At 36.6% G+C, this 26,785-nt stretch overlaps 14 protein-coding genes across 14 annotated transcripts; 4 read left to right on the top strand and 10 right to left on the bottom strand.

Annotated features, from left to right (window-relative positions):
* Positions 1 to 362: 362 nt before the first annotated feature.
* Positions 363 to 683, bottom strand: RPP1A (ribosomal protein P1; the record flags this gene model as incomplete). Its single annotated transcript, XM_056226688.1, has 1 exon — positions 363 to 683. The coding sequence occupies one exon, from the start codon at positions 681 to 683 to the stop codon at positions 363 to 365; it is 321 nt and encodes a 106-aa protein (XP_056080939.1).
* A 512-nt stretch (positions 684 to 1,195) lies between these two features.
* On the bottom strand, positions 1,196 to 3,061 carry THI3 (branched-chain-2-oxoacid decarboxylase THI3; the record flags this gene model as incomplete). Its single annotated transcript, XM_056226689.1, has 1 exon — positions 1,196 to 3,061. The coding sequence occupies one exon, from the start codon at positions 3,059 to 3,061 to the stop codon at positions 1,196 to 1,198; it is 1,866 nt and encodes a 621-aa protein (XP_056080940.1).
* A 493-nt stretch (positions 3,062 to 3,554) lies between these two features.
* On the bottom strand, positions 3,555 to 5,359 carry MRK1 (putative serine/threonine protein kinase MRK1; the record flags this gene model as incomplete). The annotated part of the gene is made up of 2 exons (XM_056226690.1): positions 3,555 to 4,630; positions 4,939 to 5,359. The coding sequence occupies 2 exons, from the start codon at positions 5,357 to 5,359 to the stop codon at positions 3,555 to 3,557; spliced, it is 1,497 nt and encodes a 498-aa protein (XP_056080941.1).
* A 587-nt stretch (positions 5,360 to 5,946) lies between these two features.
* On the bottom strand, positions 5,947 to 6,978 carry MDH3 (malate dehydrogenase MDH3; the record flags this gene model as incomplete). Its single annotated transcript, XM_056226691.1, has 1 exon — positions 5,947 to 6,978. The coding sequence occupies one exon, from the start codon at positions 6,976 to 6,978 to the stop codon at positions 5,947 to 5,949; it is 1,032 nt and encodes a 343-aa protein (XP_056080942.1).
* Positions 6,979 to 7,585: 607 nt separating this feature from the next.
* On the bottom strand, positions 7,586 to 10,735 carry VAM6 (Vam6p; the record flags this gene model as incomplete). The annotated part of the gene is made up of 1 exon (XM_056226693.1): positions 7,586 to 10,735. One exon carries the CDS (start codon positions 10,733 to 10,735, stop codon positions 7,586 to 7,588), a length of 3,150 nt encoding a protein of 1,049 aa, XP_056080943.1.
* Positions 10,736 to 11,277: 542 nt separating this feature from the next.
* On the bottom strand, positions 11,278 to 12,141 carry RXT3 (Rxt3p; the record flags this gene model as incomplete). Its single annotated transcript, XM_056226694.1, has 1 exon — positions 11,278 to 12,141. One exon carries the CDS (start codon positions 12,139 to 12,141, stop codon positions 11,278 to 11,280), a length of 864 nt encoding a protein of 287 aa, XP_056080944.1.
* A 652-nt stretch (positions 12,142 to 12,793) lies between these two features.
* On the top strand, positions 12,794 to 13,546 carry RPL31A (60S ribosomal protein eL31; the record flags this gene model as incomplete). The annotated part of the gene is made up of 2 exons (XM_056226695.1): positions 12,794 to 12,850; positions 13,262 to 13,546. 2 exons carry the CDS (start codon positions 12,794 to 12,796, stop codon positions 13,544 to 13,546), a joined length of 342 nt encoding a protein of 113 aa, XP_056080945.1.
* A 1,064-nt stretch (positions 13,547 to 14,610) lies between these two features.
* On the bottom strand, positions 14,611 to 16,707 carry BRE1 (E3 ubiquitin-protein ligase BRE1; the record flags this gene model as incomplete). The annotated part of the gene is made up of 1 exon (XM_056226696.1): positions 14,611 to 16,707. The coding sequence occupies one exon, from the start codon at positions 16,705 to 16,707 to the stop codon at positions 14,611 to 14,613; it is 2,097 nt and encodes a 698-aa protein (XP_056080946.1).
* A 471-nt stretch (positions 16,708 to 17,178) lies between these two features.
* AHK1 (Ahk1p) lies at positions 17,179 to 20,115 on the top strand (the record flags this gene model as incomplete). Its single annotated transcript, XM_056226697.1, has 1 exon — positions 17,179 to 20,115. The coding sequence occupies one exon, from the start codon at positions 17,179 to 17,181 to the stop codon at positions 20,113 to 20,115; it is 2,937 nt and encodes a 978-aa protein (XP_056080947.1).
* A 232-nt stretch (positions 20,116 to 20,347) lies between these two features.
* Positions 20,348 to 20,959, bottom strand: YET3 (Yet3p; the record flags this gene model as incomplete). The annotated part of the gene is made up of 1 exon (XM_056226698.1): positions 20,348 to 20,959. The coding sequence occupies one exon, from the start codon at positions 20,957 to 20,959 to the stop codon at positions 20,348 to 20,350; it is 612 nt and encodes a 203-aa protein (XP_056080948.1).
* A 572-nt stretch (positions 20,960 to 21,531) lies between these two features.
* On the top strand, positions 21,532 to 23,439 carry BDF2 (Bdf2p; the record flags this gene model as incomplete). The annotated part of the gene is made up of 1 exon (XM_056226699.1): positions 21,532 to 23,439. The coding sequence occupies one exon, from the start codon at positions 21,532 to 21,534 to the stop codon at positions 23,437 to 23,439; it is 1,908 nt and encodes a 635-aa protein (XP_056080949.1).
* A 185-nt stretch (positions 23,440 to 23,624) lies between these two features.
* Positions 23,625 to 24,311, bottom strand: CBS1 (Cbs1p; the record flags this gene model as incomplete). Its single annotated transcript, XM_056226700.1, has 1 exon — positions 23,625 to 24,311. The coding sequence occupies one exon, from the start codon at positions 24,309 to 24,311 to the stop codon at positions 23,625 to 23,627; it is 687 nt and encodes a 228-aa protein (XP_056080950.1).
* Positions 24,312 to 24,733: 422 nt separating this feature from the next.
* On the bottom strand, positions 24,734 to 24,913 carry COX9 (cytochrome c oxidase subunit VIIa; the record flags this gene model as incomplete). Its single annotated transcript, XM_056226701.1, has 1 exon — positions 24,734 to 24,913. One exon carries the CDS (start codon positions 24,911 to 24,913, stop codon positions 24,734 to 24,736), a length of 180 nt encoding a protein of 59 aa, XP_056080951.1.
* A 439-nt stretch (positions 24,914 to 25,352) lies between these two features.
* On the top strand, positions 25,353 to 26,639 carry IDP1 (isocitrate dehydrogenase (NADP(+)) IDP1; the record flags this gene model as incomplete). The annotated part of the gene is made up of 1 exon (XM_056226702.1): positions 25,353 to 26,639. One exon carries the CDS (start codon positions 25,353 to 25,355, stop codon positions 26,637 to 26,639), a length of 1,287 nt encoding a protein of 428 aa, XP_056080952.1.
* Between the last annotated feature and the right edge of the window lie 146 nt (positions 26,640 to 26,785).

The raw sequence follows: 26,785 nt of genomic DNA on the forward strand, positions 1-26,785 counted from the left end.
GTATTTTCCTTCTTTTTTATCTGTTTCATTTCATAAATAACATATATGTACAATGTATAAATGGGAAGCCATCACTTATAATTTATCATTTCCTTAACCTTAGAGTCTAAATGAGGGTACGGCCCATGGAATAGGTTACAAATATGCGTAACTCCTTTTCATAACCGTAGAGTTATGAGTGTTGCTTGTTGTATTCTACCAAGACTACAACTGAACACTTTATATGATATGAAGGATAAGCAATAGGAGTTATTAAACAAAAAGAAAATACTGTCTTGCTGTATTAAAAGTGACTATATAGAAAGATTATAAAAATTTCTAAATGTTAGAATATGCAATTTCTTCTAAACAGTTGAGCACCTCTAATCAAATAAACCGAATCCCATGTCGTCATCGGATTCTTCTTTAGCTTCTTCTTCTTCCTTTTCAGCTTCAGCAGCACCGGCTTCACCACCAGCGACACCAGCGGAGACACCAGCTGGAGCAGCAGCACCAGCGCTGAAGTTGATCAATAAGTCCTTCAAGTTTTGACCGTCCAAAGCCTTGGCAAAAATGTCGGCCCAAATGTTTTCAATTGGAACATTGGCAGCATTAGTCAAAGTCAACAACTTTTCGGAAGAGATTTCGATTTCAGAGTCGGCCAAAATCAAGGCAGCGTAAGACAAAGCAGATTCAGTAGACATTTCTTCTTGTTATTTTAGAGATAATCGGTTTAAGCTGTTGTATTGGACAAAGCGGACTATTTCTTTATTCTTTTGATATCTGTTATCAAAAAGTGTTTAGGATAGAGTGGATTGCAAACTTTATAAAAGATAAATTTTTCAAACACACGAAAGTGCAATCTATGAAAAATATTGAAAAAAAAAATTCATTACAAAGTTGCGTGGTATTTTTATACGAACTTCGTTCAATACGATATATTCTATGATCAGGTCTCAAGTGAATTGAGTCTTAAGGGTCTTCACAATGAGGTAATCAGCATTGGTTATCTCGATTTAGGAAAATTCAGCGCTATGACTTCATTCCTCGCGATATTAATTTTATGGATCAGAAACATATAGAGTTTTGTAGTATATCAGTTAGACCAAATTTTATAAACTATGATGCTGTTTGGCTAATAAATAATTGAGTTATACTTATGAAGCTGTTAAGAAATGTGTCTTTGAATAGGTGGGACAACTACGTAATGAAGCGGTCATGGAGGACCTTGATAATAAGGTGGAGAAATGAGATCTGTATCTAGTTTGATTTTTTTTAGAAGTGGTCGAAATTCTGGCGTTGGCGTGTCTAATGCACTGGAGTTTTCGTTTTCCTCTTGTATTTGTTTGCTTTGCTCTTTCTCCACTACCCATCTATCAAGCAGTACTTGTGGAACATCTCTTGGCGGTAGCATAATCTCTATCATTCGAATTTTGTCGTTGATTGCAAACTCAGGATCATCAATCATAGATCTGAATTCTCCAACAGTGATAATCTTTTTGGTTTCGTAATTTGTGCAACCAAACACACGTAATAATCCTAGGTAATTCCAAGGCTGGATATCATAATAACTAGCATCTGACCTGTGGTGTAAAAACCTGTCAACAGAGTAACCTTGGTTGTTCATAACAAAAATATAAGGCGTCAATCCCCATTTGACAATTGTAGATAACTCTTGGACCGTCAATTGGAAGGCACCATCACCCATGAACAGAATAACTCTATGTTTAGTTACGGGGAATTTATCTTTTTTTATCTCTTGAACTGCAAACTCCGCCCCAAGACACGCTCCCATAGTGTATCCGACAGATCCCCAGAGCGCTTGAGATATACCAAGTGTGTTTACTGGAAATCTAGTTTGGTTGACTCCAAATGCAGAAGCACCTGTTTCTGTTATGATTATGTCCCCTGGTTGGAACCAATGAGATATTTCATTCCACACCCATTCTTGCCTCAAGAGAACATTTCCTGCTGGATAAGGCCTTGGAACCATCATGCTGGGTTGTTCGTTTGGTCTGTAAGATAGTTTGGATTCATCCAGACTTGCTAATAATTTTTGTAGTAATAGTTTGATGCTCAAGTCGGGATATGTAGCGTTTTTCAGTTTTACAGATGTAGAATATAGTAGTGCGCAATTTTTTGTTTTATATTGAAAGTGGAAAGTTGATGTGCTAAATTCGGATAGCATGCAACCAATTACGATGATAAAATCGGCAAAATCCACCACTTCTCTGACTTCTGGGGCCGATATGGATCCTGTGAATACGCCTCCGAATTGCGGAATCGTTTCGTTTACCGTGCCCTTACCCATTGGTGTAACAAAAACTGGGAATTTGAGCCTACTACAAAGCTCTTTACTCTCTTCGATTAAATTCTGTCTACTTGTACATGCATCTACGATGATTGCGGGGTTCTGACTTTTATACATAAAACTCAATATTCGAGAAATTACCTCTTTTTCTACGTCTGGATCGTTCTTAGGCAATTGTAAATCCAAAGGAGTATTTAGCCTAGCAGATTCAATCGGGAGATTTACCTGGTTAACGGGCATACCCATGTACACTGGTCTCTGTTCTATCCAGGCTTTCCTTATGCATTTATCGACTTCGTCAGCACATAATTCAGAGTCAACAATTAACGTTGTATAGCATGCAACATCACTGGCTATTCTATGGAATACAGTAAAATCACCATTTCCTAAAGTGTGGTGTAACAGTAGCTGTTTTGTTTGCGCACTAGTTGGTGGCATACCGACTATATGAAGAATCCCTACATGTTCAGCGTAAGATCCGGCTACGCCATTGATTGCCGATAATTCTCCTACACCAAAAGTTGTTATAAGACAACCCAGGCCTTTTAGTCGTGAGTATCCATCCGCTGCATAGGCAGCATTCAACTCATTGGAATTACCAGCCCACCGTAAGTTTGGAATATTGTAAAGTTTATCCAACAAAGGCATGCTGAACTCTCCAGAAAGTCCAAATATAGTATGAATGTTCAGTTGATTGAGCCGGTGGAAAAGATAGTCTGATATTGATATATACTTCGGCAGCCCATATTTCTGTGCGTAGCTTGAATTCATCTTCAAAACGACAGCAGTATATTTGGTATGTTCTTTCTACCTTTTTTTTTTTCGTTTCGTTGTATTTCACTCTTTTCTGCACAGGATTGATACTGATTACAATTTTTGTGTTCGCCAGTATATTCAAAAATTTATGCCGTGGAGTATGAAGAAAGGGAAACAGTTCAGTGCATTGCAAGTCTCATCAAACTCTCTTCTATCGGAAATGCTTTTCGTAACTGTTTGCAATGAAGAAACATAGGAGTTCTTACAGTTGCCAAGGTTCACTCACCATATGCAGTCATACGCAGGTGGCCGATGAAAATTTAGGCGACCGCTGCCCAGAAAAGCAGCAAGTGGAATACAATGAAGGAAAGAAGGCGGTCATTATACGTTGATTTAACTGCATACGCTGTATATAGGTACGCAGGAGACAAATGCATATTATGTAATAGTAATGATACAATACACGATGATATAAGATGATGAGGTATATCACGAAAGACAATATAGCTCAAGTAACTGGATATTTCAACTGTGCCTCGGTGGTAGACAACTCCACAGATGGTACATGGCCTAACTCTGTTTTCACATCGAAGTCGAATATACGTAGATATTGTGCTTTGGCATGAGCGTCAGTGTCACAGCGTTTGATTTCGTCAAAATAGCTTAATAGTAGACATTTTAAAGGTGTGGATCTTTCGCAGGGATGATACCTTAGAGTGTTTGTGAGCAATTCCAGAACATCAGGATCTTCCTCCTTAAAGACTCCAACCAGAGTAATTGGTTTGATATTGGGAAAAATATGATCTTCATAATTGGGGTTCATTCCTGAAATTTCATCCTTTGTAGGTATGCCCATTATCTTGATGATTTCCACTAACTGATCTATACCACTCTCGCCAGAGAACAAGGGCTTGCCCAAAAGCAATTCAGCTATGACACAGGCACTTGACCACACGTCGATTTGGTTCGAGTAGTTTGTGGCGCCAAACATTAGTTCAGGAGCTCTATAGTACCTTGAACAAATGTAAGACACGTTGGGCTGGTCTGGCTTCAAACATTTGGCGCTGCCAAAATCGCAAATCTTGAAAGAAAATGTCGCCGGATCTACCAGTAAATTTTGCGGTTTTATATCTCTATGACATATCCCGGGAACATTATGCAAATAATTTAAACCCTTGAATAGTTGATATGCATAAAATTTAATTTCTAGACGTGGCATCTCGGTTTTCAAATGGACAAAGTGACGAAGCCTTTGGTATAATGATTGAGGCATGTAGTCTAAAACAAGACTGAGGTATACTTCGTCTTCTTCGTCCTTTTCGTAGAAATAATACTGTAGGCCTATTGTATTTGGATGGCGCAACATCTTCATCGTCTCAAGTTCTCTATTCTTATATCTTTTATCCTGTAATACTTTTTTGATGGCAACTTTCTGTTCAGTCTCGATTATCACTGTAGTGACCACAACACCAAATGAACCATGACCAACCACTTCTGTCGCAGAATAACTGATATCTATAGTTCCTCCATGGTTCTTTTTGTCGGCGTTAGTTTTGTGGTCATGTTTATAAACTTTTTTATGAACTAGACCCACGTTAGTATATGTTTTGATACCCATCAAAAATGGTAGTTGCATGAAGTATAGAAGAATGTTCTTGTATTTTTTTCCTGTATAATAATCTTGTTACTAAGATTAGGGATGCAATCTCTGTACTTGTAAGCTTTGTTCTTTTTTTTCTTTTTATTTGTATTTGCAGTTTGTTTGTTTTTGTGTCGCATATTTCACTGTTGGTAGTTAGTGATACTGGGGTAATTTCCGAGTACTGATCGAGATTTTACCAATTGAACCTTCTTCCATTGACAAGAACCTGAAAATTACAGGCCGTACATACGAATTCTTTGCTTGATTTTGTTATACCTATAGTCGAAATTAATCATTCTGTCAACTCTCTCTTTACTGAGTTTGCTACTAATACTTTCTTTTTTACCGACTACTTTTTCATCCGTTTTTCTGTCCGAAATATCAACGTGCTCAATATGATCAACTGCAATACTTTCTTTACCACCGTCTATCAGTTTAGAAATTATAAGATTCTCTATGTCGTTGATATACTTCGCACTGTTATTGAAGTTCGGTATGTCATGGTGCAATTTTACATCCTCTACTTTTTCCCCCGTTTCCGATTTCCTTTTCTTCTTTTCCTGTCCGGTATTACTCGTCGTGCTCTGTATAGAAGTCTTATGTTTTAACTGTAGGTTGTCTGAATTGCGAAAGGTTATCTTTCCGACTAGATTCCTCAAAACATCAGTCATAGTAGATTATTTCCCAATTTTACTCTTTCTGTCTTCGAATATATTTCCAATTCCCCACTATATAGTAAGGCCAAAAACAAATGTAAGCAGGTGGGTTCTTATAGTATCACTATTATCTTAAGAATGCTTATTTAAGTTGCAAGATAGAATCACGACTGGAGAGCGTTCCTTCTCCCAAGCACAGCTGAGGCTGTTCTCCGGTAGGTCCTAAGGATAATACTGCCCCTGGTTGGTCTCTTCATCGAACGACTCTGCCCCTTTTCCTGGGTAGCAGGTATGCTTCCTCTTTTACAGACTCAACTCTATTTTCCCCGGCCCCCCGCCTTTTTTTTTCATGTTCCTACACCAGCTTTAGAAATCACGAGATAATACGCATTTGACGGAGGACGTTTAGAAAAATTTCGTGGGGACCCACGGTAAAGGCACATCAACACAATGAAAGCAGCTGAATAGTGCTACCGTTATAATGGCATGTTCCTGTCGTCCACTTAGCTTGAATATAAAAATATCATAATAAACAGAAAAATATACAAAATATATAGGACGTGTAGTGAAGAGAGCTCAGAAAAAATAAAAAACGAGGTGGCTCATAGCTTGGAAGAGTCTAGGATGAAGCTCTTACCCTTTTCAATATTCTTGTGTAGCTCTTTAACCGCAGTATCAACCAATTGTTCCTCCCTTGGAGACAACTTCTCTAAGATATCGGTATCGATGGATACTATGGTGCCATTTTTCAGGACAATTGGCAAAGAAAAATACTCTAAAGAGCTGTCACGGACTAATTTCTGCGCTTTCTTACCGTTTTTCAAGCCCGGTAAATAGACGAATGCAGACAGCGACTCCGTTTCTGGTTTCTCATTATAGAAACTTCTCAAAATTTCTTCAGCGAACTTGGCCCCCGCGAACGCCATAGACAGTGTGGCGGAACCGGCGCCCTGTTTAGCTTTTACAATTTCGTCACCCCCAAATTGGACCCTATGGATGAAGTTCTCGTACTGCCTATCAAGCTGAAATACCAGTGATTTGTCGGTGATTATTGGGATAATTGTTTCACCAGAATGGCCTCCAATAACAGTGACTTTCTTATGCATTGTAGTCTTATCCTGTTCTTGTCCAACAGTAGGATTTTTTGACAACAAATAGTCTACCAGAAAGGTCTCTGCACGTACCAAGTCAAGATTCGTCACACCCATAACGTTCCCAGGTTTGAACTTGCCCATTTTCTTCAAAGTCTCCACGGCGATAGGGACCAGACTATTAACGGGGTTGGAAATGACTAAGATCCTCGCATTTGGAGCAAAGTTTCCAACGGCAGTCACCAAGCTTTTGACAATGCCGGCGTTCATCTTGAACAAATCATCTCTGGTTAAACCAGGCTTTCTGGGAACACCGGCTGGAATGAGGACCACTTGAGCGTTTGATAAAGTGCCCTCAATACTGTCTTTGTCATAACCAACACAGCTTGAATTGGTGTTAATGTGAGATAAATCTTTACCAATACCTTCCGCAGCTCTGATGTCGTACAGGGCTAGTTCGGAAACGTAAGGGCATAATTTTAGTAGCAACGATAGTGGTTGTCCCACACCACCAGAGGCACCAAGAATTGCAACTTTGACCATAATTGCGTTTGTTTCTTTTATTTTTTGCACGAACAGGTGTCTTCCCTTGAGTTCTGTAAGTTTAAATTGAGTTATTCAAATTCAAACTTAGCAAATTCTTCCTTTTTCCCCTTAAGTCTTTTATAGTCCGGCGGGATCCTGGATGGGTTTTGGCAATGAACTCCAATTGTAACAAATCGAAAGGACCAAAAGTAATCAGTTCATGGAAACTTTCACATAAAAAGGATACAGATAATATAAAGTTAAGCAGGAGTTATTACGGCATGCCTGTTCAGTAGTTACTTATAATAAGGACCCGTCATGCGATGGAGTATTAGACACCTTTCGGCCGATGTTGCGTTAACGCCGGCTATGATAACTTATGAAAAAGAATACTATGGCCACAAACAGGGTATAAGTATTCCAAGGTTCTTGTGTAATACCGGTTGGTGTGTTCTTATTCTGGTAAGCTGACACTCATGATTTTTTTAATTATATTTCAATTTCATATTTTTATATTTTTATATTTTGTTCTCTTATTTAACATCTTCTGTGGTTCGCACGGAAGACGCCAGGAAACCACACAAACATGCTAAAGACAAAAACAGTATTTTCTATATGGGAAACATTACTTATTATTTAACTCATTTATAACTTCCCCCAAAGTCTTTTGTTTAGTCTTCAAAGACTTTTCATTTTGTGTGTTGAACCGTTCCTGTAGTACATTCCCGCAGTTATAATGTGTGATGATGTTTCTACCTTCCTTAGTGAACCAGGAAATTGAATCTGTTCCAAAGTTTGAAATTATTTTCTTGCAAATAGGACATTTTTGACTATCTGATAAAATACCGTACGATGACAATTGATCATTGAGTTTGAAAGTAGTGGCTACAAGCTCGACCTGCAGGAGACCCTTTTCTAACCTTATTTTGTCCATTTTTGACGAGTGCTTCTTTAATAATTGCGACACGACCCTACCGATATCATGTAAAGAAATATCATGAGGCAATTTCTTATATATCTTAGCCGAATTTAATTTTGAACCATGGTCTTGTAAAAAACCCAAAATTAGCTCGGGATTCTTTTTGGAATCATATATAGAGACTAACCTATCGTACAAGTACAACAGGAGTTCTTCACCCTTCATCGAATCACTTTGGTACACATCTTCACAGTAACTGGTGGCTGCTTTGTAATCGTCTATCTCATCAAGCAATATATGCACAGATTCTCTATGGTTTTCTAGTTTTGATAAGGGAAATACTTTCAAATACTTCAAGAAATTTAGTTGATTTGTGGGTAATCGGTCTGCGTCATTCTCGATAGTTTTATTCAATATTTTTAGGATCGTTCTAGGTTCATAGACAGATGTTGTTTCTAAAAGTGACTTTAGTTTGATTCTTGTGGAAGGATTATCCAAGCCTTCAAGATATAGTTTAATTAGGACAGTATGCAAATTATTCCCTTCTAATCTAAAAGTGCTAATTGCAAATTCTAAGTATTGAATAGCAAGCGACTTGTCATGCATTTTGATGTACTCGTATACTTTTAAATGGTCCCTACCATTGCATGCTTGCGAATCATAAAAAAAGATTGATGAAAGAATTTCTTTAATCGAGTCCGCATTCCTTTCTAATAACCAGTCACTATAGGTGAACAGAACTTGTAACTGCGGATTTGATAATTTTTTCAAGTAATAAATAACTAATATTTTAATACCGTGTTCAATTTTTTGACGTTGTTTCTGATCTGTATTATCTGTTTCCAATTCATCGACCAAATCTGTCAGAAACTTTAAAGCTTCTTCGTGGTTACCACGCTTGTAGTAAAAATCAATTAAATCTTTGAACATGTGGCGTATTTTTAACTCGGTTACTATTACACGTAAATCGCAGTGGTTTTCTACCCGAATGAATGGGCCTACCATAGAAGGATTATAATAAAGATAACACTTGAATAAAACCGTATCTATTAATGTTAACATTGTTTCAAGGCCAACGTCATCATGATTATTGATAAGGAAAAAATCAAAGCTTTGTTTGATTTCACGATCGTGATAGCACCAAGTTATACGATTTTCATCATCGTATTTTTTGTTTAGCAAGTTTTGCAAATGTCGTCTTGTATCAGTAAGGTAAGGTAAACACAATCTATTTAATAGATGCGGCGGGATGTCATAGGTCTCCTTGACATCCTCAGCTTCCTTGAACAGGCAATGATGCTCTTGACCAGTTATCTCTAATACTAAACTTGAAATAGCTGACGGAAACACTTTCAGTATAACCAATTGAGGCGGAGCCCAAAATTTAATAAAAAGGTCAAAAATATTATTAATGATCATCTCTTCACATCTGGAACGAATCATTTTTGAGTTTTTACTGCTTTCTAATTGAACCATATAGTTCTGAAATTTATCAAAAATTCTTAAACACCACATTACTGTTAAATCTCTCAGTTTCATAGCACATATATCCAATGATTCTTCAGGGCTTTCTGACACGCACAATTCTTTAGAGTGAGGAGAATCAATGAAGAATTTATAAAAAAGTACTTTTCTCCATAGTTGATAAAAATCGGGGTCATTAATGTCACCGCAAATTGACTCTTCATCACTATATTCATCATCATCGTCCACATGATAAGAAAATAACTGTATTTCGTCATTTGAAGTCCATACCAAAAAATAGGTTCCAGAGAGACTCTTGACCCATTTTATCCCTTCTGGTATTTTTTGTTGCATAAAAGTAAATCCATTTTTATAATCGACAAATTTAATGGTACTTGAATTGTATAACATCAGCAAATGCGACGACAAATATTGCATGTGATCAAATTCTGAATTTGACTCGGAAAATGTGACATGATCAGCGGCTATCAAAAATGGCACCTCATTGTTATGCATTAACTGTACTTTGAAAATCTTTTTGGTAACCCCATCGATTATTATGGGGGTGGCGTCATCGCCTTCTAATTCAAAAATATATCGTACTTTGTTGCCACGTTCATTTCTTATGCTTCTATACCATAAGCTTGACACGCTTGATTTCCTGGACATTCTTTCCATAGAAGAAAGGGATCGAGAATCACTACGGTTATACTTTTTGGGATTCTTTTCAACAGTTTTCTCCGCCTGCTCTCTAAGTTCGGTTAACGCTGACATCATGTCCTTTGGATATTTGTTTTTCATTGTTTTTTCAATTCTAACTAAGGAAGGCTTGTTATAAGGCCAATAGTAGATACCTAAATCAGTTGCTATGACAATTCCTGTTTCTCCAGGACATATAGACCGAATGATTTCTTTTTTATAAGTTAATGATGCCTCCATCATATTCTTATAAGTCCTGCCCTCCCATATCAACACTCGCATTTTGAGAGTGTTTATAGTTGAATATATTAAGTAAGTGGTTTTTTCCTCTTTGTTTTTGTGTGATCTCTCAAATAACCAGCAACGTTTTATACCTCTTCTGTCGATTATTCGATCATATTCGTGCAAATTTGTAGTACTCAATAAAATTAAGGTTTCTTTGCACTGTGCAAAGATAGTAGAAAGTTCATTTGCAAAGTAGAAATTTTCAATCAATGGGGATGAAGGGCCATTTTTGGCCCTTTGTAAGAGATCTGGATACACCTGAAATAATTTATGTGTATTACCGTCTCGAGAATAAACTTCAACGTCACCGTTTTTCTTGGCCAAAACTAACTTCTGTGACTGTTCAGTGGGCAGAATCGCAATGATATCCGATGATTTTAGCGAGTGTAATTTTTGAGCTCTTAACATTTAATTCTTATGATAAATTGGTATTTTGAAGGGTTTCGCTGATCAGTAGAAGAATGATCCAATTGAGAAAGATAACTGAGTAGCCATAAACTTAACCGCAAAAACTGGTATATCAGATAGAAAGATTTATACGAGTGGGGCTGAAAGTCGGTCGCAATTCACCTTTTGTTTGGTGCTTTGGGATTCATTCCATAGAATATCGTTTATTACCGTTTCGGAATTAATATAATCTGAAAGCTCCGAAAATGTCTTAAGAGACATGCATTATAACAAGTGCAGCTAAAAAAGTAAAGAACTAAGACCGTAAGTGGATTTATAGCAAATAGGTATAATTAGCCAGAAAACAAGATGAAATTATTCACTTATAAAACTCTATTAAGTTGAACTTTTCTCATATATAGTGCAGCATATTGTATGCTTCTCAAAACCATTATACAGAAATAAAGCAAAACAAAACAAGACAAAATAGGTCAGATGCAGGTAAATACACGACAACGGAGGTACGGAGAGGGTAGCAATCATTATTAATAACACAGCTTTTATTAAGTCCATTTTAAGTTTTTAATATACCCGTTTGATTCATGAGACTCATCGCTACCCAGCCTCTGCTTGATCACGATACTGTAGATACCGTAACTCAGCCCATCATGCAAAACAGTGTCTTCTGAACCCCACCCTCGCGATGTTATATCAAATCTTTTCACGCTAGGATAATTCTGTAGCGTGGGCAGTAATAACAGTTCCACCTCTAAATCGAAAGGTGTGCCTTTTAGCAACGGAAGATTTCCAGTAACATTATCTTGGTTTGCCATATTTACAGGTGTTCTCCTCAATTTGCAAAATGGGTCACCATGAGGTACTACGGGTTTGAATCCACAGTGCCTTAGTGCTAGTATTGGGTCTGAATCATCTGAATAGATATCACACCCCCAAATCTCATTATTTTTCGTTCTAGGAGATTCTATATTGTCAAAACTTGCCTGTATATCTTCATATGTTATTTTCAGTGTAATTATATTGTTGATATTCTGAACACCGATATTTGGAAGGAATGGAGGTGGAAGACTATTGTCATAAAGATTGTATGGAAAATTGCGCCTGTGAGAGTAACTTACGGAGTCTTCATCAAAGCGTCCTTGTTTGAAACGGTTGTAATAGAGTATACCGAAATTTGTTAACTTGTTTGGATAGTGTTTCTCAGTGAAAGCTAGAACCGACTGTGAATTTACATCAAGTATGTGGGAGACCGAACCTCCGCCGCTTTGAGAAGACACGTACTGCCCTTGCTTGTCTTCCTCTTGCTTGTTCTTTGTCCGCGCGGAATTCAGTAATGTTTCCTGCAACTTGTATATTTGAGATTGAGTCTCTCTGTACGCCCTATTAGGGTCTTGTTCGCTTACTGACATCCTATATTATTATGGATTATTTCCCTGAATAAATATTGCGTAATTCTTTCTTTATTTTCTGGTTTTTTTGATATTGTTACGTTACCAACTACTGTCGTAAGATCGTTATAGCATTAATCGCAGAAATGATGCGTTTGGCAGTTTAGTCTACACTCATAACATACTGATGTCATTTCTGTTTTCCCGAACTTCTCCCCTTTGGGCCCTATGTACAACTATAATAATAATTTCCAAATACTTTTCTTCCGTACACCATTTTATTTATACACCCATACATATTAAATTGAATTACTGAATACTTTCGTCAGTTTTTTTTCCTGAAAATTTGTCGTGAATAGGGCTATGGGAAACCAACCAGTGGCTTTACGGTAAGGGAGGCCTCTAGGGAGAGTCCCACCTAGCACCAGATCGAGTTGACTAGGCAGGTGGAAGGAAGAGCTCCGTTTAGGTTGGCGACATTTCTTCTCGGCATTGCGACTCTGCCAACTGCCTAGGCTGACCCAGCATCCACCTGCTCCTACTCTCATCAGTCGCGTGGAAACTCATAGCTGAAAGATAGTATTGAATTATATTGAAGATTTTAAACTAATAATAATTTCAGCTTAATATTAGAGAAGAATTGATAAGTAAACAGAACTCAATCAAAGGAAAAATGGCCGGTTTGAAAGACGTTGTCACTCGTGAATACACCATTAACTTGCACAAAAGAGTATGTGAAAAAAATACAATTATAATGTTTAAAGATTTGAATGGTTCAACTATGAGGAGATTTCTGATATAAGAAACCCCAGCGTGAATAAATCGCTCAATACCAACCCAGTGTCGAATAATATTGATGAAGATGTGTCTTATGTCCAAAAATCAAAACTAAAATCATAACTATAACTTTCGAGTAGGAGAAGATATGTTTTGGCTGCTCTTGACATGTGATTAAGATACTAATAGTTTTTTTTTTGATAGAGAAAACCAAAAGCGTGAATTGACGGTTCAGCATATCTCAAGTGTGATGTTAGAAAAGAAAGCAAAAGAGTCTCAAGTATAGAACCATTCATTGATAGTATGGCAATGCGAAACGATTAATGTTACTAACAATAAAATTTACCATTTTTATTTTTAATAGTTGCACGGTGTCTCCTTCAAGAAGAGAGCTCCAAGAGCTGTCAAGGAAATTAAGAAGTTCGCCAAGTTACACATGGGTACTGATGATGTCCGTCTAGCTCCAGAATTGAACCAAGCTATCTGGAAGAGAGGTGTCAAGGGTGTTGAATACAGATTAAGATTGAGAATTTCTAGAAAGAGAAACGAAGAAGAAGACGCCAAGAACCCATTGTTCTCTTACGTTGAACCTGTTCTAGTTGCTTCTGCCAAGGGTTTACAAACCGTTGTTGTTGAAGAAGATGCTTAAATCAATTAAATAATATCAAAAATAATACTCATTTTATATTAATAAGTATAAATTAAACATTTTCGATTTGTATAAATCTCTGTTTCGGGCCAAATTTTGAATCAAGTTAGAGAAGAACTCTTATCTTTTGAACGAAGGACTTCATGATTTTACTTACTACGCCCAGATAAACAGATATCTCCAGATATATTTAAAGGGTCCAAGCCTACTCATAAGAATTTTTGAATGCAATAGAAAAATGGATAAATCAGTGTAACTATGACTATAAGGTTATGTTGGCCATTCATCACATTAAAAGACTCCCAATATTCTCCAACAAAAATGAAGTATACTTAGCATCTGATCACGACACATCAGAACGATGACATCATAAAGACGCAGAGTAAATGAGAAGTTTTGCAATACTAGAAATACTGTAAAAGGATGGTCTTAAAAAGTAGTTTTGAAGTACTTCTGTTCTTAATAGACCAACGGAAAATTAAAATCTTCATCATTAAAAAAGGTTCATATCTCATTTGCATTCATCAGAACGTAAAATAGCAAGAGACTAAAGAAATGGAAAAGACTATCGGCAGAGTGAACTCACTAAACCGTTAATCTTATAACCAGTTTCTCATTCCGTCTTTGTCTTTCAGGAATTCGGCATATATCTTATTAGTACACCAAGTGCGTTCGCATTATAAATGTTCAATAATAGACGGGTTTATGGATTTTATTTTGATATTTATATACTTTTTACTAGGATATTTATCAGATTTATTAAAGATAAATTCCTCATATCAGACTCATAGAAAATTTTTTAGTTTGCGTCCGCTCTCTCACCCGGACGCCAATATTTTCATCTAAATATTTAGGGCTAATAGGATTGATGAGCACAAATATACGCTGTTAGAATATATATAAGAAGTTGTGTGACAGTGGAGGTTGCCCTTATATTGAGACAGTCGGGTGAAGATAAAACTTAGACAATAAAAGCAATGATGAAACTAGAATTTACATATACTTAATTTATATGTATATGGAAGATATAACACAAACAGTGGTAAAGTGGAAAATAATTAATATTACAAGTGCACTGTTAATAAATCATTGGAACTGAATGCTTTGTTGCATGTGGGGCATTTTCTCATCCTTGCTGCCAACCTTTCTTTACAGCAATTTTCACAGAAGACATGACCGCAAGTCTTGATAGCCATATTCTTCCAGTTTTTAGAGCACAAGGAACAATAAACTAAGGTACGGAAATTTGCTAGTTCTTCCACGAGTGCTTCGTCGCTTGAGCTCTTGTTTTTGTTGTTACCATTGAATAGTGTGTCATGTAGCTTTTCACACTTAGCTTCTAAATGTGATGCCTTCAGCTTGAAATGTTTCAATTCAATTTCTGTATCATTTAGTTTAGTTTCTAAATGCGTTATATCTGCGATGCTCTTGTTACTTTCATCTTGCAGCTTCTCTAACGACCTTTTCAGTTTGGTTGATGTATTGTTTAAGTCAATTATTTTTAGTGTCTCTGTTTTACTAGAGTCCATCAACCTTCGTTCATTATTTTGGGAGAGATCTAGTTGTTTATGTAAGTTTCCAATCTTTTGTTGTAGCAATCTATCCGAATCCTTCAATTGTAAAATCAATTCATTCGACTTACTTAGGCTTTTAGAAAGATTCTTGATCTCAATTAAAATGGAGTCCTTAGATCTCATTGCAGCAAAATATTTTTGATCAGCTTTCGTTTTCTCCACTGTAAGCTTTGATATGACGGATTCATGGTTGATTATCTCGGAGTACTTTTTATGAGTTAAATCAGATAATTCTCTGAAGCCCTTTTCAAGATCTTGAATTTCGTTTATTAATGCGTCTTGAGTTGGCAAGGTTTTTTTGTCGTTCGATCTTTGTTCAATTTTAGTCCATTGCTCCTTTAGAATGTCAATCGCATGCTGAATATCGCTTAATACCTCTGTCTTCGACTTTTCAGCTTCCAAAATGGCAATTTTACTTAGTAAGTCATCACGGGCAGTTCTGATTCTTACAACATCTTTTTCTAATGAGTTATTCATTTCAACTAGTGGATCTAGGCTTTTCTGAAATTCTTCTCGAACTTTATTTGTATACACTTCCTTCTCCTTGGCTAACATTTGAAATTTCGATAGAAATGAACCATTGACTTCGGATAATTCCTCGTTTTGCTCTGTCAAATGCTGAATCTTTTTTAGCAAGCATTCATGGTCATAGGACTTAAAATTTGTATCTTGCTTTGCCGCTGTATTCTGTAGCCCTCTTAGATCTGCTATATCGGAGCGCGTTTTAATGAGCTCTTCCTCATTTTCTTTTCTGATGTTCTCAAGGTCTTTGATAGTAGACTTCAAAGAACTTATCTCTGCCCGTAAATCAGAAAATTTTAGGTCCAGCTCTAACTTTTGACTTTCGGCATCCTCTTTTTGTTTATCCTCTTGCTGCTCAGATTTATCAGCTTCCTTACCGGACTTATTGTCACCATTAGTTTCAAAAGATTCTTGATTCTCAGCCTTTATATTATTCTCAATGGACGTGTTTTTATGTTCCCGCGCTTCCTTTATATCCTCCGTTTTGTCTTCTTTGAAGACACGTTTTATAGTGAAAGATTCATTTCTATCATATTTGCGAATTATGTTTGTATAATATTCCTTCAAAGCGGAAATCTCTTCGGTCAACTGCGAGTTTTCATAAAAGAGCTCTTCTTTACTTTTCCGCAAATTTTTTAATTCTGTTGTTAATTCTTGAATGTGATCTGAAGCATTATTATTCGCATTACCGTCCGTAACATTTGGTTTACCATATTTAGTCAATAATTTCATGAAGGAATCACTGCGTTGAACAATCACCATCTCATCTCCTTGAGCTATCTCCTTGCACAGTTGTTTTTCGTTGGAGTCCGTGCAAAATGCTTCGATAAACCTAGCTAAAGTTACAATGAGCGCCATGATATTAGCCAGCTTACGGGAAACTTCAATGCATTCTCTTCTCGAAAGATCATATTGCTTTCGTAAGGCTTCAAAATCGACTCTTCGACGATTTATACACCTAAACAAAGCTTCTTTTTGAAACGCTATTACATCAGATTGAGTAAGCGGTTCACTAGGATCACTTAATTCTAGCTTAATCTTCTTAGTAGCAGGTTCGACCGTCATATCTGATTATTACCAGCTAGTACGATTAGCATAAACGTGGTAAAAGCTTTTCCTATCTTCTCTCAAAAAGTTTGGGACAATGTTCTCCGTCAGTTTAACGTTAAAACAACATATATTCAAGTTTTTCTACTTTATTTTACTTTTTTGCTTTTTCGTTCTTCAGCAGAGTTCGTTGAATGTGATTATTATCACGTGATCATGTACTTTTGTCACTTTTAAATTTGAATATCGATGATTAATTGAACATACACATTAACTCGAAGAACTGTTTCACATCTAGAAGGTACCTTGAGCACCTGTTATTGATCTGCTCTTCCCGTTTGAATATACTAAACTCAAGGATCTGAGAAGTACGTTAGTTTTATCCTGATACTATCTTTTTCTGCTTATAGAGGCATTCCTAGTCCCTAGGTGTGCTTTGTATGCTACGTAACACAGTCGTAATACTAAAGATCATATTGCTCATTAAGCATGGGTCCTGCCGTGCATAATCAACTATATGAATGTGGATTAAAAACAATGTATCAAGATAAATTCTTGCTCGACAAGCATGAAACTCAATTATTTCAATCGTTAAACAAATTTATCAGTTTTATAAACAATGCTAATCAGCCAAATAGTACTAGAGAACAGAACACAAAATTTTGTAAATCCTCTTCGAACTTTTTACGCTTAAAGTTATTAACAGTTTTGAGGCAGTGGTCCAACTGCTCTCAAAGTAGCTGTACATTAGAGAGTAGGGACGTTTTGATCCAATGGTGGGTGACTCTCCTGAATTTTCTGAACTCTGACACTTCGCTGCATATAGATACCGCTCTTGAGTCGAGTTTAAGCATAGAACTGACGTCCGTGTGTCTCGAATGCGTCAGTAGAATTGCAACTATACTAATAATACTGCCCATCCATCCATGGAGAGACATGGAAATATATTCACACCATCTTTTATTGACCATTCATTGCATAACAAATAAACTGGTTTTAATTTCTAAGAACACTAAAAAACTTAATCGTACAGACGGTGATGATAAGTTCTCTATAAATGACAAAAAATTGCAATATTTCAGCAAATATTCTTCTTTACTTCGAGCATTTATTGGAAAATTAAATGCTTACGCATTTTTTTATTTACCAGAAGAGTTCCATTTTGATACGATTTTGTTATTAACCGTTTCTCCCCAGATTTCTTCAAATATTCAAGCATGTTTGTTCTCATGGAAGAAGAGACAATATAAATTCACTGACGATCAGGAAAAAACTATTCACACTGAAGCTTTTGAAGACAAAGATACCAAATTTTTCAAAATTATTGTTTCTTACATCAAGAACGATTTTGTACTCATGTCCTTTTATTGGCATTATTGGTATATCGTACTTCACTTCGTCAATTTCTCCGATTCAAATTTTGAGATTACAAAATCGACATTGGCATCTATACCAGGATCAGAAATTCTCTTGACGCATGTAACAACTAGATTTTTGAATTCAGACTTGAATAAATTCATGCGTATTATAAAACAAACGCCTAATCCGAAAAATGTAAATGATAATGTAGCAGAGTCGCATCCGAATTTTAGAGCTTTGAATAGTAATAACGCTTTCATCACATCCGAAAGAATTAATGATTACGTTTTCTCTAACTTTAAGACAATAAAATTATGGGAATGCCTAAGAAGTCTCTCGGGATGCATTTTTATAGAGGCACATTCCGGATCGTTGGAAAATATGCTTTCCTTACATGAGTCCTTATTGATGGATTATGTCTCGACTATCTCAGCGTATGATTACGTCGCAGCCAACGTCATTTACAATAAGGTTTTCCAGTTTATCATTTTCCAATTTGAAAGTTTACCCACTTTAAAATTCATTCAGTGGAACTCGTGGCACAATGGGCTCTTGAGTATGTTAAGGACTAAAAATTTTAACTGTCAGACTGTTTCTCTATTGTGTCTTTTCAATATTTGGAAACACGTTGCTCTTGAGGAACGCGATATAATAGTTAAGACTCTTTTAAATGAGTTTTGGTCATCCTTAACCTTTGATAATGAGTTTCCTTTGATTAGAATATTATTTGTAAAGCTATTGGTTTTCAAAATCATCCCATTTGTTCAAGATTCTGCTTCATTACGATTGCTACCACATGAAAGGGTCAAGGAGTTATATGAAGAACTATTAATGGACAAGGAGAAATTGACCGGAGAGCAAAAACAAAATTTAAACTGTATGGTTGTAGACAGGAATAATGCCCTCGTTTTCAATGGTAATTCTCGTTTAATAATGGTTCCTAGAAAACCCAATGTAGAGGATCAATTAGTCTATAAGATAAATCACGATAAAAATTTAACGATGGAAAAGTTTCCCTCTGTTAGTTCGGTAGCCAATACAAGACCTAATATTATTTTAAAGAACGGAAAGTATGCTTATGACGTTTTAGATGAAATGGCAAGTAAAGCTGCCTTTTTGCTTGCAGAAAAGAATACTCGATTAAATTCAAAAAATAGTCATAATGAAGGAGATCAGGACAACGAAGATAATGACGAAGATAGTGGCACACGTAGAAAAAAGACAAGGGAAAGCAGTAGCTCTTTGTCAGCAACGCTGAATTCTTGGTTTTCCAAATTTTCTACTGGCTCCGAAGAAGCACAGAAGAGAAAAGAACAAGAGAGTGAATTGGATAACGACTTTGAGTATGGTGAAGATATGGTCGATTCCTCAGAGGATGTACCAAAGAGGTCGTCTAGTAATATTGAGAAGCTATTCAGGCATGGTAATAACTCAGGATCAATAGCGTCATTTAATTCAAGTGTCAAACTTGATAAGAAAAGGGGGAATATATTGATAGGACCGCCAGAATTAAGGTTTTCTAATGACATTAAGGAGCAAAATAGCATAACTACTATATTTAAATTGGCGTTCATTCAAACAAATAGAAAGGTGGTAGAAAAAATAGATATGGCGAACATGAAATGGGGAACTATTCACGGAGGCAGTAAGTATATGAAACCTTTGCCTGTTCCAAAAGAATTAATTTTTGTCAATCCAGCTAACAACGATAATGAGACGAGAAACTTCATTACATTAGATGCTAAGGATTTAGATATTGAACTACCGGTGCCTGATTTTAGTATATTTGGCAAGTGTGTGGAAGTTAGGTGCGAAGTTCCAACAGTAGGTAACCCAATTTTGGAAGACGTAAAAGATATTGGGGAGAATGGGATTTCAACTTGGAAGCAGAACCAGAGTATGAGGTTAAAGACGAGGATGCGAAAAATCTGCGTTTTTATTGAAACGTTTAATGCTTCAGTGAAAGAATATTATGAATTTTCGAATCGATTAGAACATGACAGTATATTTATAGATTATGAAGTCAGGAAGCCCAGTAGTAATCATTCTATCAACATCAAAGTCTGAGTGGTAAAATGAATAAAGCAAACAAGTGTAGTATAGTTATTTTAGCTTTTCCTTTTGTTTATGTATTTGTTTATTTACATTTAGTTTGGCTGTTCAGTTTGAAATCCTGCAAACCCATATTGCAAATAATTGATAAAGATGAACAGAAAAAAATTTTAGTTTGCGGCACATCGACTACATATACACACACACACATATATACTATATATGAAAGAAGAAACAAAACAGTGGATTAGCTCATTTCTTCTTGTAATGATTCTGACTTCTCCTTTAGGCGTGAAATTTCATCGTCGATGTCCTGAATTTTCTTCAATAGTTCAAAATTCTCCTCATCACCATGGTCGTCTTTGGAAGCGCCGGATTGAGCAGCAGCCTCTGCAGTAACAGAGTCATTCTTTTTAACATCACTAGAGGCTACTGGCGGTGATGCTCTATAGACGTCTTTCATGGTCAAAAGTTCTATGACTAGGCTAAACGTTCTAGCGACAACAAAGGTCAAAAACAGGGTTATACCTGTCAGATACATGTTTCTTTGCGCAAAAAATTTCCTCGAAAGCACTTCAATTCTATCTTGAGCGATCACGGTGCCATTGTTTTGAGATACACTGCTTAATTGCAGCTCTTTGTCAATGCTGTACACTCTGTTGATACAGTCGACAAAAAGCAAAAGAATAAATCCAAGTATGCATTTGATTGCAACTTGCACTGTGGAAGACTTGAATGGCTTTAACAATAGCAGAGTGAGGGGCCTACGGTATTTCGAAGGAATTGGTAGGGCGAGGATGGAGAATATGAAAATTTCCACCACTAGAATCGCAAAAACCAAGGTGTAATATAATGACATGCTTCAATTCTGTAATTGAGAATATAATGTAGTGTACTTGCCTTGGTAGAGATTACCGAAGATTCTTCCTTAAATACTAGGACCTGATATGCCATTGTTATATACGGCACATTTCCACTCTTGTTCCCCTTAGTGAAGTGAGGAAGGGCAGGGTGACGTTCTGTCCTAAAAAAAGAAACCGGCAAAAGGAGTGCCACGTCAACAACGCTAAAAGTAGCAAGGAGACCGCGCAAAAGCGTCTGCGCATAAGAGAGACAAGAAGAGCAAAAGAAAAGCCTTTGTACTGGTAAACAGACCCTGAATAACAGAACGCTACAGAATACTCTAAATAAATGTTCTAATAAGCCTGAAAGACAGGCACGTGATCCATGAGGCTCATCCTACATTCGCCTCTTTGCGGTCGTGCGCAGTGACACGGTGGCAAAATGGACAACGTTGGCGCTTGTTTTGGACACTTTGTTTTTCAAAAGGGATTTTATATATAAGGCGGGAGCAGTGGCGCCGAAAGGGCGAGAAAGAGAGAACGCGGAAAGCCGAAACAAATAAGATTGAGCAAAAAAACCTCGGCGGCTATGTCTCGTACTAACATTAACATGGATACAAGACACGCACACTCTGCTCTACTGGCAGCGCCACAGAATGCAGCAGCAGACAGCAGCAGTGACAGCAGCGGCAGCAATAACAATATCAATGTCGGCGTTGGTGACGATAGCGGTAATGTCAGTGCGGTAAGTATCGACGATGGACCCCATTTCAGGGATATCTTCCACTACGAACACGAGGGAAACTATAAACTCGCAAGCAGCGGTATCACTAACCTGAATTCTTCTTCCCACGCTCATCAAACTTTGTCTCCCATATCCATCAGCAATGCGTCCACTCCGGAAAGTTTCCCTGAGCACACTTTGGGCTTAGAACAGGAATCAGAGCCGGCTTTGGGAGCAGAAGGGGGAGAGAGAGCACTACCACCACATCAAAGCAAATACCTTTTGAGCTCCATTAAGGCTACTAAACGATTAAAAGATGCTAAACCGTTTTTAAAGCCGGTTGACCCTATTGCTTTAAACATCCCGCATTATTTCAACTTTGTTCAAACCCCAATGGATTTGTCTTTAATTGAAAGGAAGTTGCAGGGTAGCGTTTATAATTCAGTAGAGCAGGTCATATCGGACTTCAAAACAATGGTGGATAATTGTTTAAACTTTAATGGTCCAGAATCTTCGATCTCTTTGATGGCTGAAAAGATTCAATTGTATTTTGAAAGAAAGTTATCTGCAATGCCACCAAGAGTTTTACCCGTTTCTGCTTTGAAGAAGACAAGTAGAAGCCGGAAGAAAAACGAGGATTCGGATTCTCCTCTTGTCATTAGACGTTCAGTTAGTACGACTATTGACAATTTGGGTGAAAGTGGAAATCGAGAAGGCATCAGTGGTGGTAGACCCAAAAGAGCTATCCATCCACCCAAATCAAAGGATTTATTTGATATATATGAAGACTCCAAACCTAAGTCAAAAACTCTACAGAAAAAGTTCAGGACCTGCCTGAAGATACTGAAGATTTTGATGAGTAAAAAAAACTCAGACATAAATTTTCCCTTTTTACAACCTGTTGATCCAATTGCTTTGAATTTACCAAATTATTTTGATATTATCAAGAATCCAATGGATTTGGGTACAATATCAAATAATTTGATGAACTGGAAATACGAAACAATTGACCAATTTGTCAATGATCTCAATCTTGTTTTTAATAACTGTTTCCAATTCAACCCAGAAGGTAACGAAGTCCATTCGATGGGAAAAAAATTGAAAGAGCTTTTCAATTTCCATTGGTTAGAGAACCAAAATGTTTTAAATGAAGTTGAAACGGATTTAGATTTTGAAGAGGATGATTATTCTTCTTCATATTCATCATCAGATGAATATGATGATGAAGACATAAATGAAAATGATATAACTAATCCGGCTATTCAATATTTGGAACAAAAGCTGAAGAAAATGGAGGTTGAATTGCAACAATTAAAAAAGCAAGAGTTGAGTAAATTATCAAATAAAAGAAGGAGAAAGTATCTAGAAAGGACGGTTTTGCGTAGAAAGGTAATGAAACATTCAGTTGACGATTTGAAGAAGTTCATTACTGATAATATCAATGAATTAAGTGATTTGGAAATGGATGGGATGGTTCGTATTATCAAAAGCTCATTGCCTGAGAATGAAATACTAACTCCCAATGAAGATGAAATTGAAATTGATTTGGATATTTTGGATGAAGGGACTATTGCAACAATTTACGAGAGTTTCTTTGAGAAGAAAAACAATGGCAGTATCAAAAGAAAATTTAATAGTGGCTACTCAGCGGGGCAGGCGAACAAAAAGAAAAAAACCTTGAAGTTTTTAGAAAAGGACGAAATAATAAATAATAATAATTATTCCGATTCTGATGACGATAGCAGCGATAATAGCGACAGTGACAGTGATTAATGAGTAAAATGGGCTTTTATGCTTCATTTTTTAAAAAATAGCGACAAAAAAATAAATGGTATGAGGGAGAGGACAAAGAAAATTGTAACATTATAAACAAAGTATAAGAAGTAAGCGTTTTTATATTTTTATTGTAAATAAAAAATAAAGGGATAACGGATAAAATAGCATTTCTATTTGGGCTATTATTTACGTAAATGGAAATTGATTAGGGATTGGCATATAGTTTTTATAATGGAATCTATAAATTTTTCATTATCGTTTTTGTTGTCTATTAATCTCAGGTAGCCGATAAAGGATAATATCACTTTCCAATCGTTTAAGATCTGAAAGTCTTTAAAGCTGGAATTCAAACCCATTTTCTTCGGTAAGCTGGCAGGTATTCGCAAATGAGCCAATCGCTTGATTTTCAAAACATTGCTGATAAGCCAGTTTATCGAATCCGAGTTTACCACTCGAGGCCTTTCCAAGTTACGAATATAGTTGAAATTTTTGTTCATTATATTGAACTGGTGGAAATTTGTGAACGTTATTGTAAGCATCTTATTGATTTCCAAACCAATGAGTTGCTCACCTAGTTTCTGTAAAGTTTCGTTTCTCGTTTTGAAAGCATTCACTGTGCTTAAATGCCCATTCATTGGAACCTGTACGAGCATGTTCCTACTTTTAGTGTATAGTAGTTTCGTCAACTCTTTAGTCGGTAGCCGTGTCTCTTCACCGAATCCATTATGTCCAATTGAAAATACTTCATATAAGTTTTCTATCTTCGCAATATTTTCCTTTGTTACGGTGTTTATAGTTCTGACAAAAGCATTTCTGCGAATACCAGCTATTCGAACGATAGCGGTTGCAAATATCTGCGTTCCTAACATATCGAGACCTATTATCCGTTTCGACCCTTTATGCTGCTATAGTAAGAATAATAAAGAGAATATGTGCCAATCAACTTATGCTCCACGTTTTTTTTTAAACACAAAAATGTAAAACCCTTGGTTCAGTTTTATTCTGTTTGCCTTTATTTTATGAATGTCTTCCTCATAGTTAAATTCATTTTTTAAATTTGCTTTATTTTAGTTTGACAATACATACATATGTAAACTATTTTTTCATAGAAAATATACAAAGAGAAAAATTACGACAATAATCAAAAACAAAGAAGGATGATTAGTTTTGCTTTCTCTTCTTCACACACTCTTACAAAATAATCAATTGAGGCCAGCACAAAAAAAATATAAAAAAGATAAATAAATAGGAATAAGAATATAATGCGAAAAAGAATACTAGTGCGGTTTGGTCAGTTCTCTTGCTTTTTTCTTTCAGCTAGCTCTGCATAGAACTTCTCTCTTTTATTAATTTTATCCATGTGGAATCCCCACCACCAGTAAGAGGCCATGGCACCTCCTAGGGAGAACCCGAGGACAATATCCATGATGACTCTTCTTTTAATCGTACCAGTAATTGGAGCAATAGCCATGTTTGTGTAAGTGGATGTGTAGTTGTAGCTTGCAAATGTTTTGATTGTTCTAATCGTAATTGTATTTTTTCCTGAAGATGAATGGGGCTCTTTTATCGATTCTTTTAATACCACAGGAACAAAGCGGGCATCGTGGCAGCGGGCCAATCAGGTTGCAGTAAAAGAACAGGCATAGAGAAAGACCCTATTGAAGACTATAACAGAGTTCAGCAAATATCTTGGACCAAATGTAGCACACTTACGATCTACAAGAGCTTGGAGCATTTCTTTTATGGGTCAAACAGCAACAGTTGTATCTTCTGATAACGCTTAACGGGTCACGCGCGGATGTTGACTCACGTAATTCCACCTGTCCATATAAAGAGAGACTCATATCATCTTACGACTCTTTTGTTCATGTGATTATAAGAAACCATACGCATAAAGAAGACCACCAAGCATGAGTATGCTATCTAGAAGATTGTTTTCCACATCTCGTCTTGCTGCTTTCAGCAAGATCAAGGTCAAGCAACCCGTCGTTGAGTTAGACGGTGATGAAATGACTCGTATCATTTGGGACAAGATCAAAAAGAAATTGATTCTACCCTACTTAGACGTAGACTTAAAGTATTATGACTTATCCGTCGAATCTCGTGACGCTACCTCCGATAAGATTACTCAGGACGCTGCTGAGGCAATTAAGAAGTATGGCGTGGGTATCAAGTGTGCCACCATAACTCCTGATGAAGCTCGTGTGAAGGAATTCAATCTGCACAAGATGTGGAAATCTCCTAATGGTACCATTAGGAACATTCTTGGTGGTACCGTGTTTAGAGAGCCCATTGTGATCCCTAGAATTCCCAGACTGGTTCCACGGTGGGAAAAGCCAATCATTATTGGAAGACACGCCCATGGCGATCAATATAAAGCTACGGACACGTTGATCCCAGGCCCAGGTTCCCTAGAATTGGTCTACAAACCATCTGGATCTACAACTGCCCAACCACAGACTTTGAAGGTTTATGACTACAAAGGCAGTGGTGTAGCTATGGCCATGTATAATACTGATGAATCGATCGAAGGATTTGCTCATTCATCTTTCAAGCTGGCCATTGACAAAAAATTGAATCTCTTCTTGTCAACAAAGAACACTATTTTGAAGAAATATGACGGTAGATTCAAAGACATTTTTCAAAAAGTTTATGAAGCTCAATATAAATCCAAATTTGAGGCACTAGGAATTCATTATGAACATCGTTTAATTGATGACATGGTCGCTCAAATGATTAAGTCTAAAGGTGGGTTTATCATGGCGCTCAAGAACTATGATGGTGACGTTCAATCTGATATTGTTGCTCAAGGATTTGGCTCGTTGGGTTTAATGACCTCTATTTTAGTTACACCAGATGGTAAGACTTTTGAAAGTGAAGCTGCTCACGGTACAGTGACCAGACATTATAGAAAATATCAAAAGGGTGAAGAGACCTCTACAAACTCTATCGCCTCCATCTTCGCTTGGTCAAGAGGTCTATTGAAGAGAGGTGAATTGGACAATACTCCAGCTTTATGCAAGTTTGCCAATATTCTGGAATCCGCCACTCTAAACACTGTCCAGCAAGATGGCATTATGACGAAAGATCTGGCCTTGGCTTGCGGTAACAACGAAAGGTCTGCTTACGTAACCACAGAAGAATTTTTGGATGCTGTTGAAAAAAGACTACAAAGAGAAATCAAATCTATTGAATAGTCTAATTTAAATAGCCCATTATACTCTTTCTTTCATATTTTTTTAAGTACTCTATTTAGTTACAATCCAGGATTATGAACTGATTTTATTTTTTTAATCTTATTCTTACTACTGCTATTATTATTATCATCATCAAGTATAAATCC

Source organism: Saccharomyces mikatae (genome assembly GCF_947241705.1).
Source record: "Saccharomyces mikatae IFO 1815 strain IFO1815 genome assembly, chromosome: 4".
Taxonomy (NCBI): domain Eukaryota; kingdom Fungi; phylum Ascomycota; class Saccharomycetes; order Saccharomycetales; family Saccharomycetaceae; genus Saccharomyces; species Saccharomyces mikatae.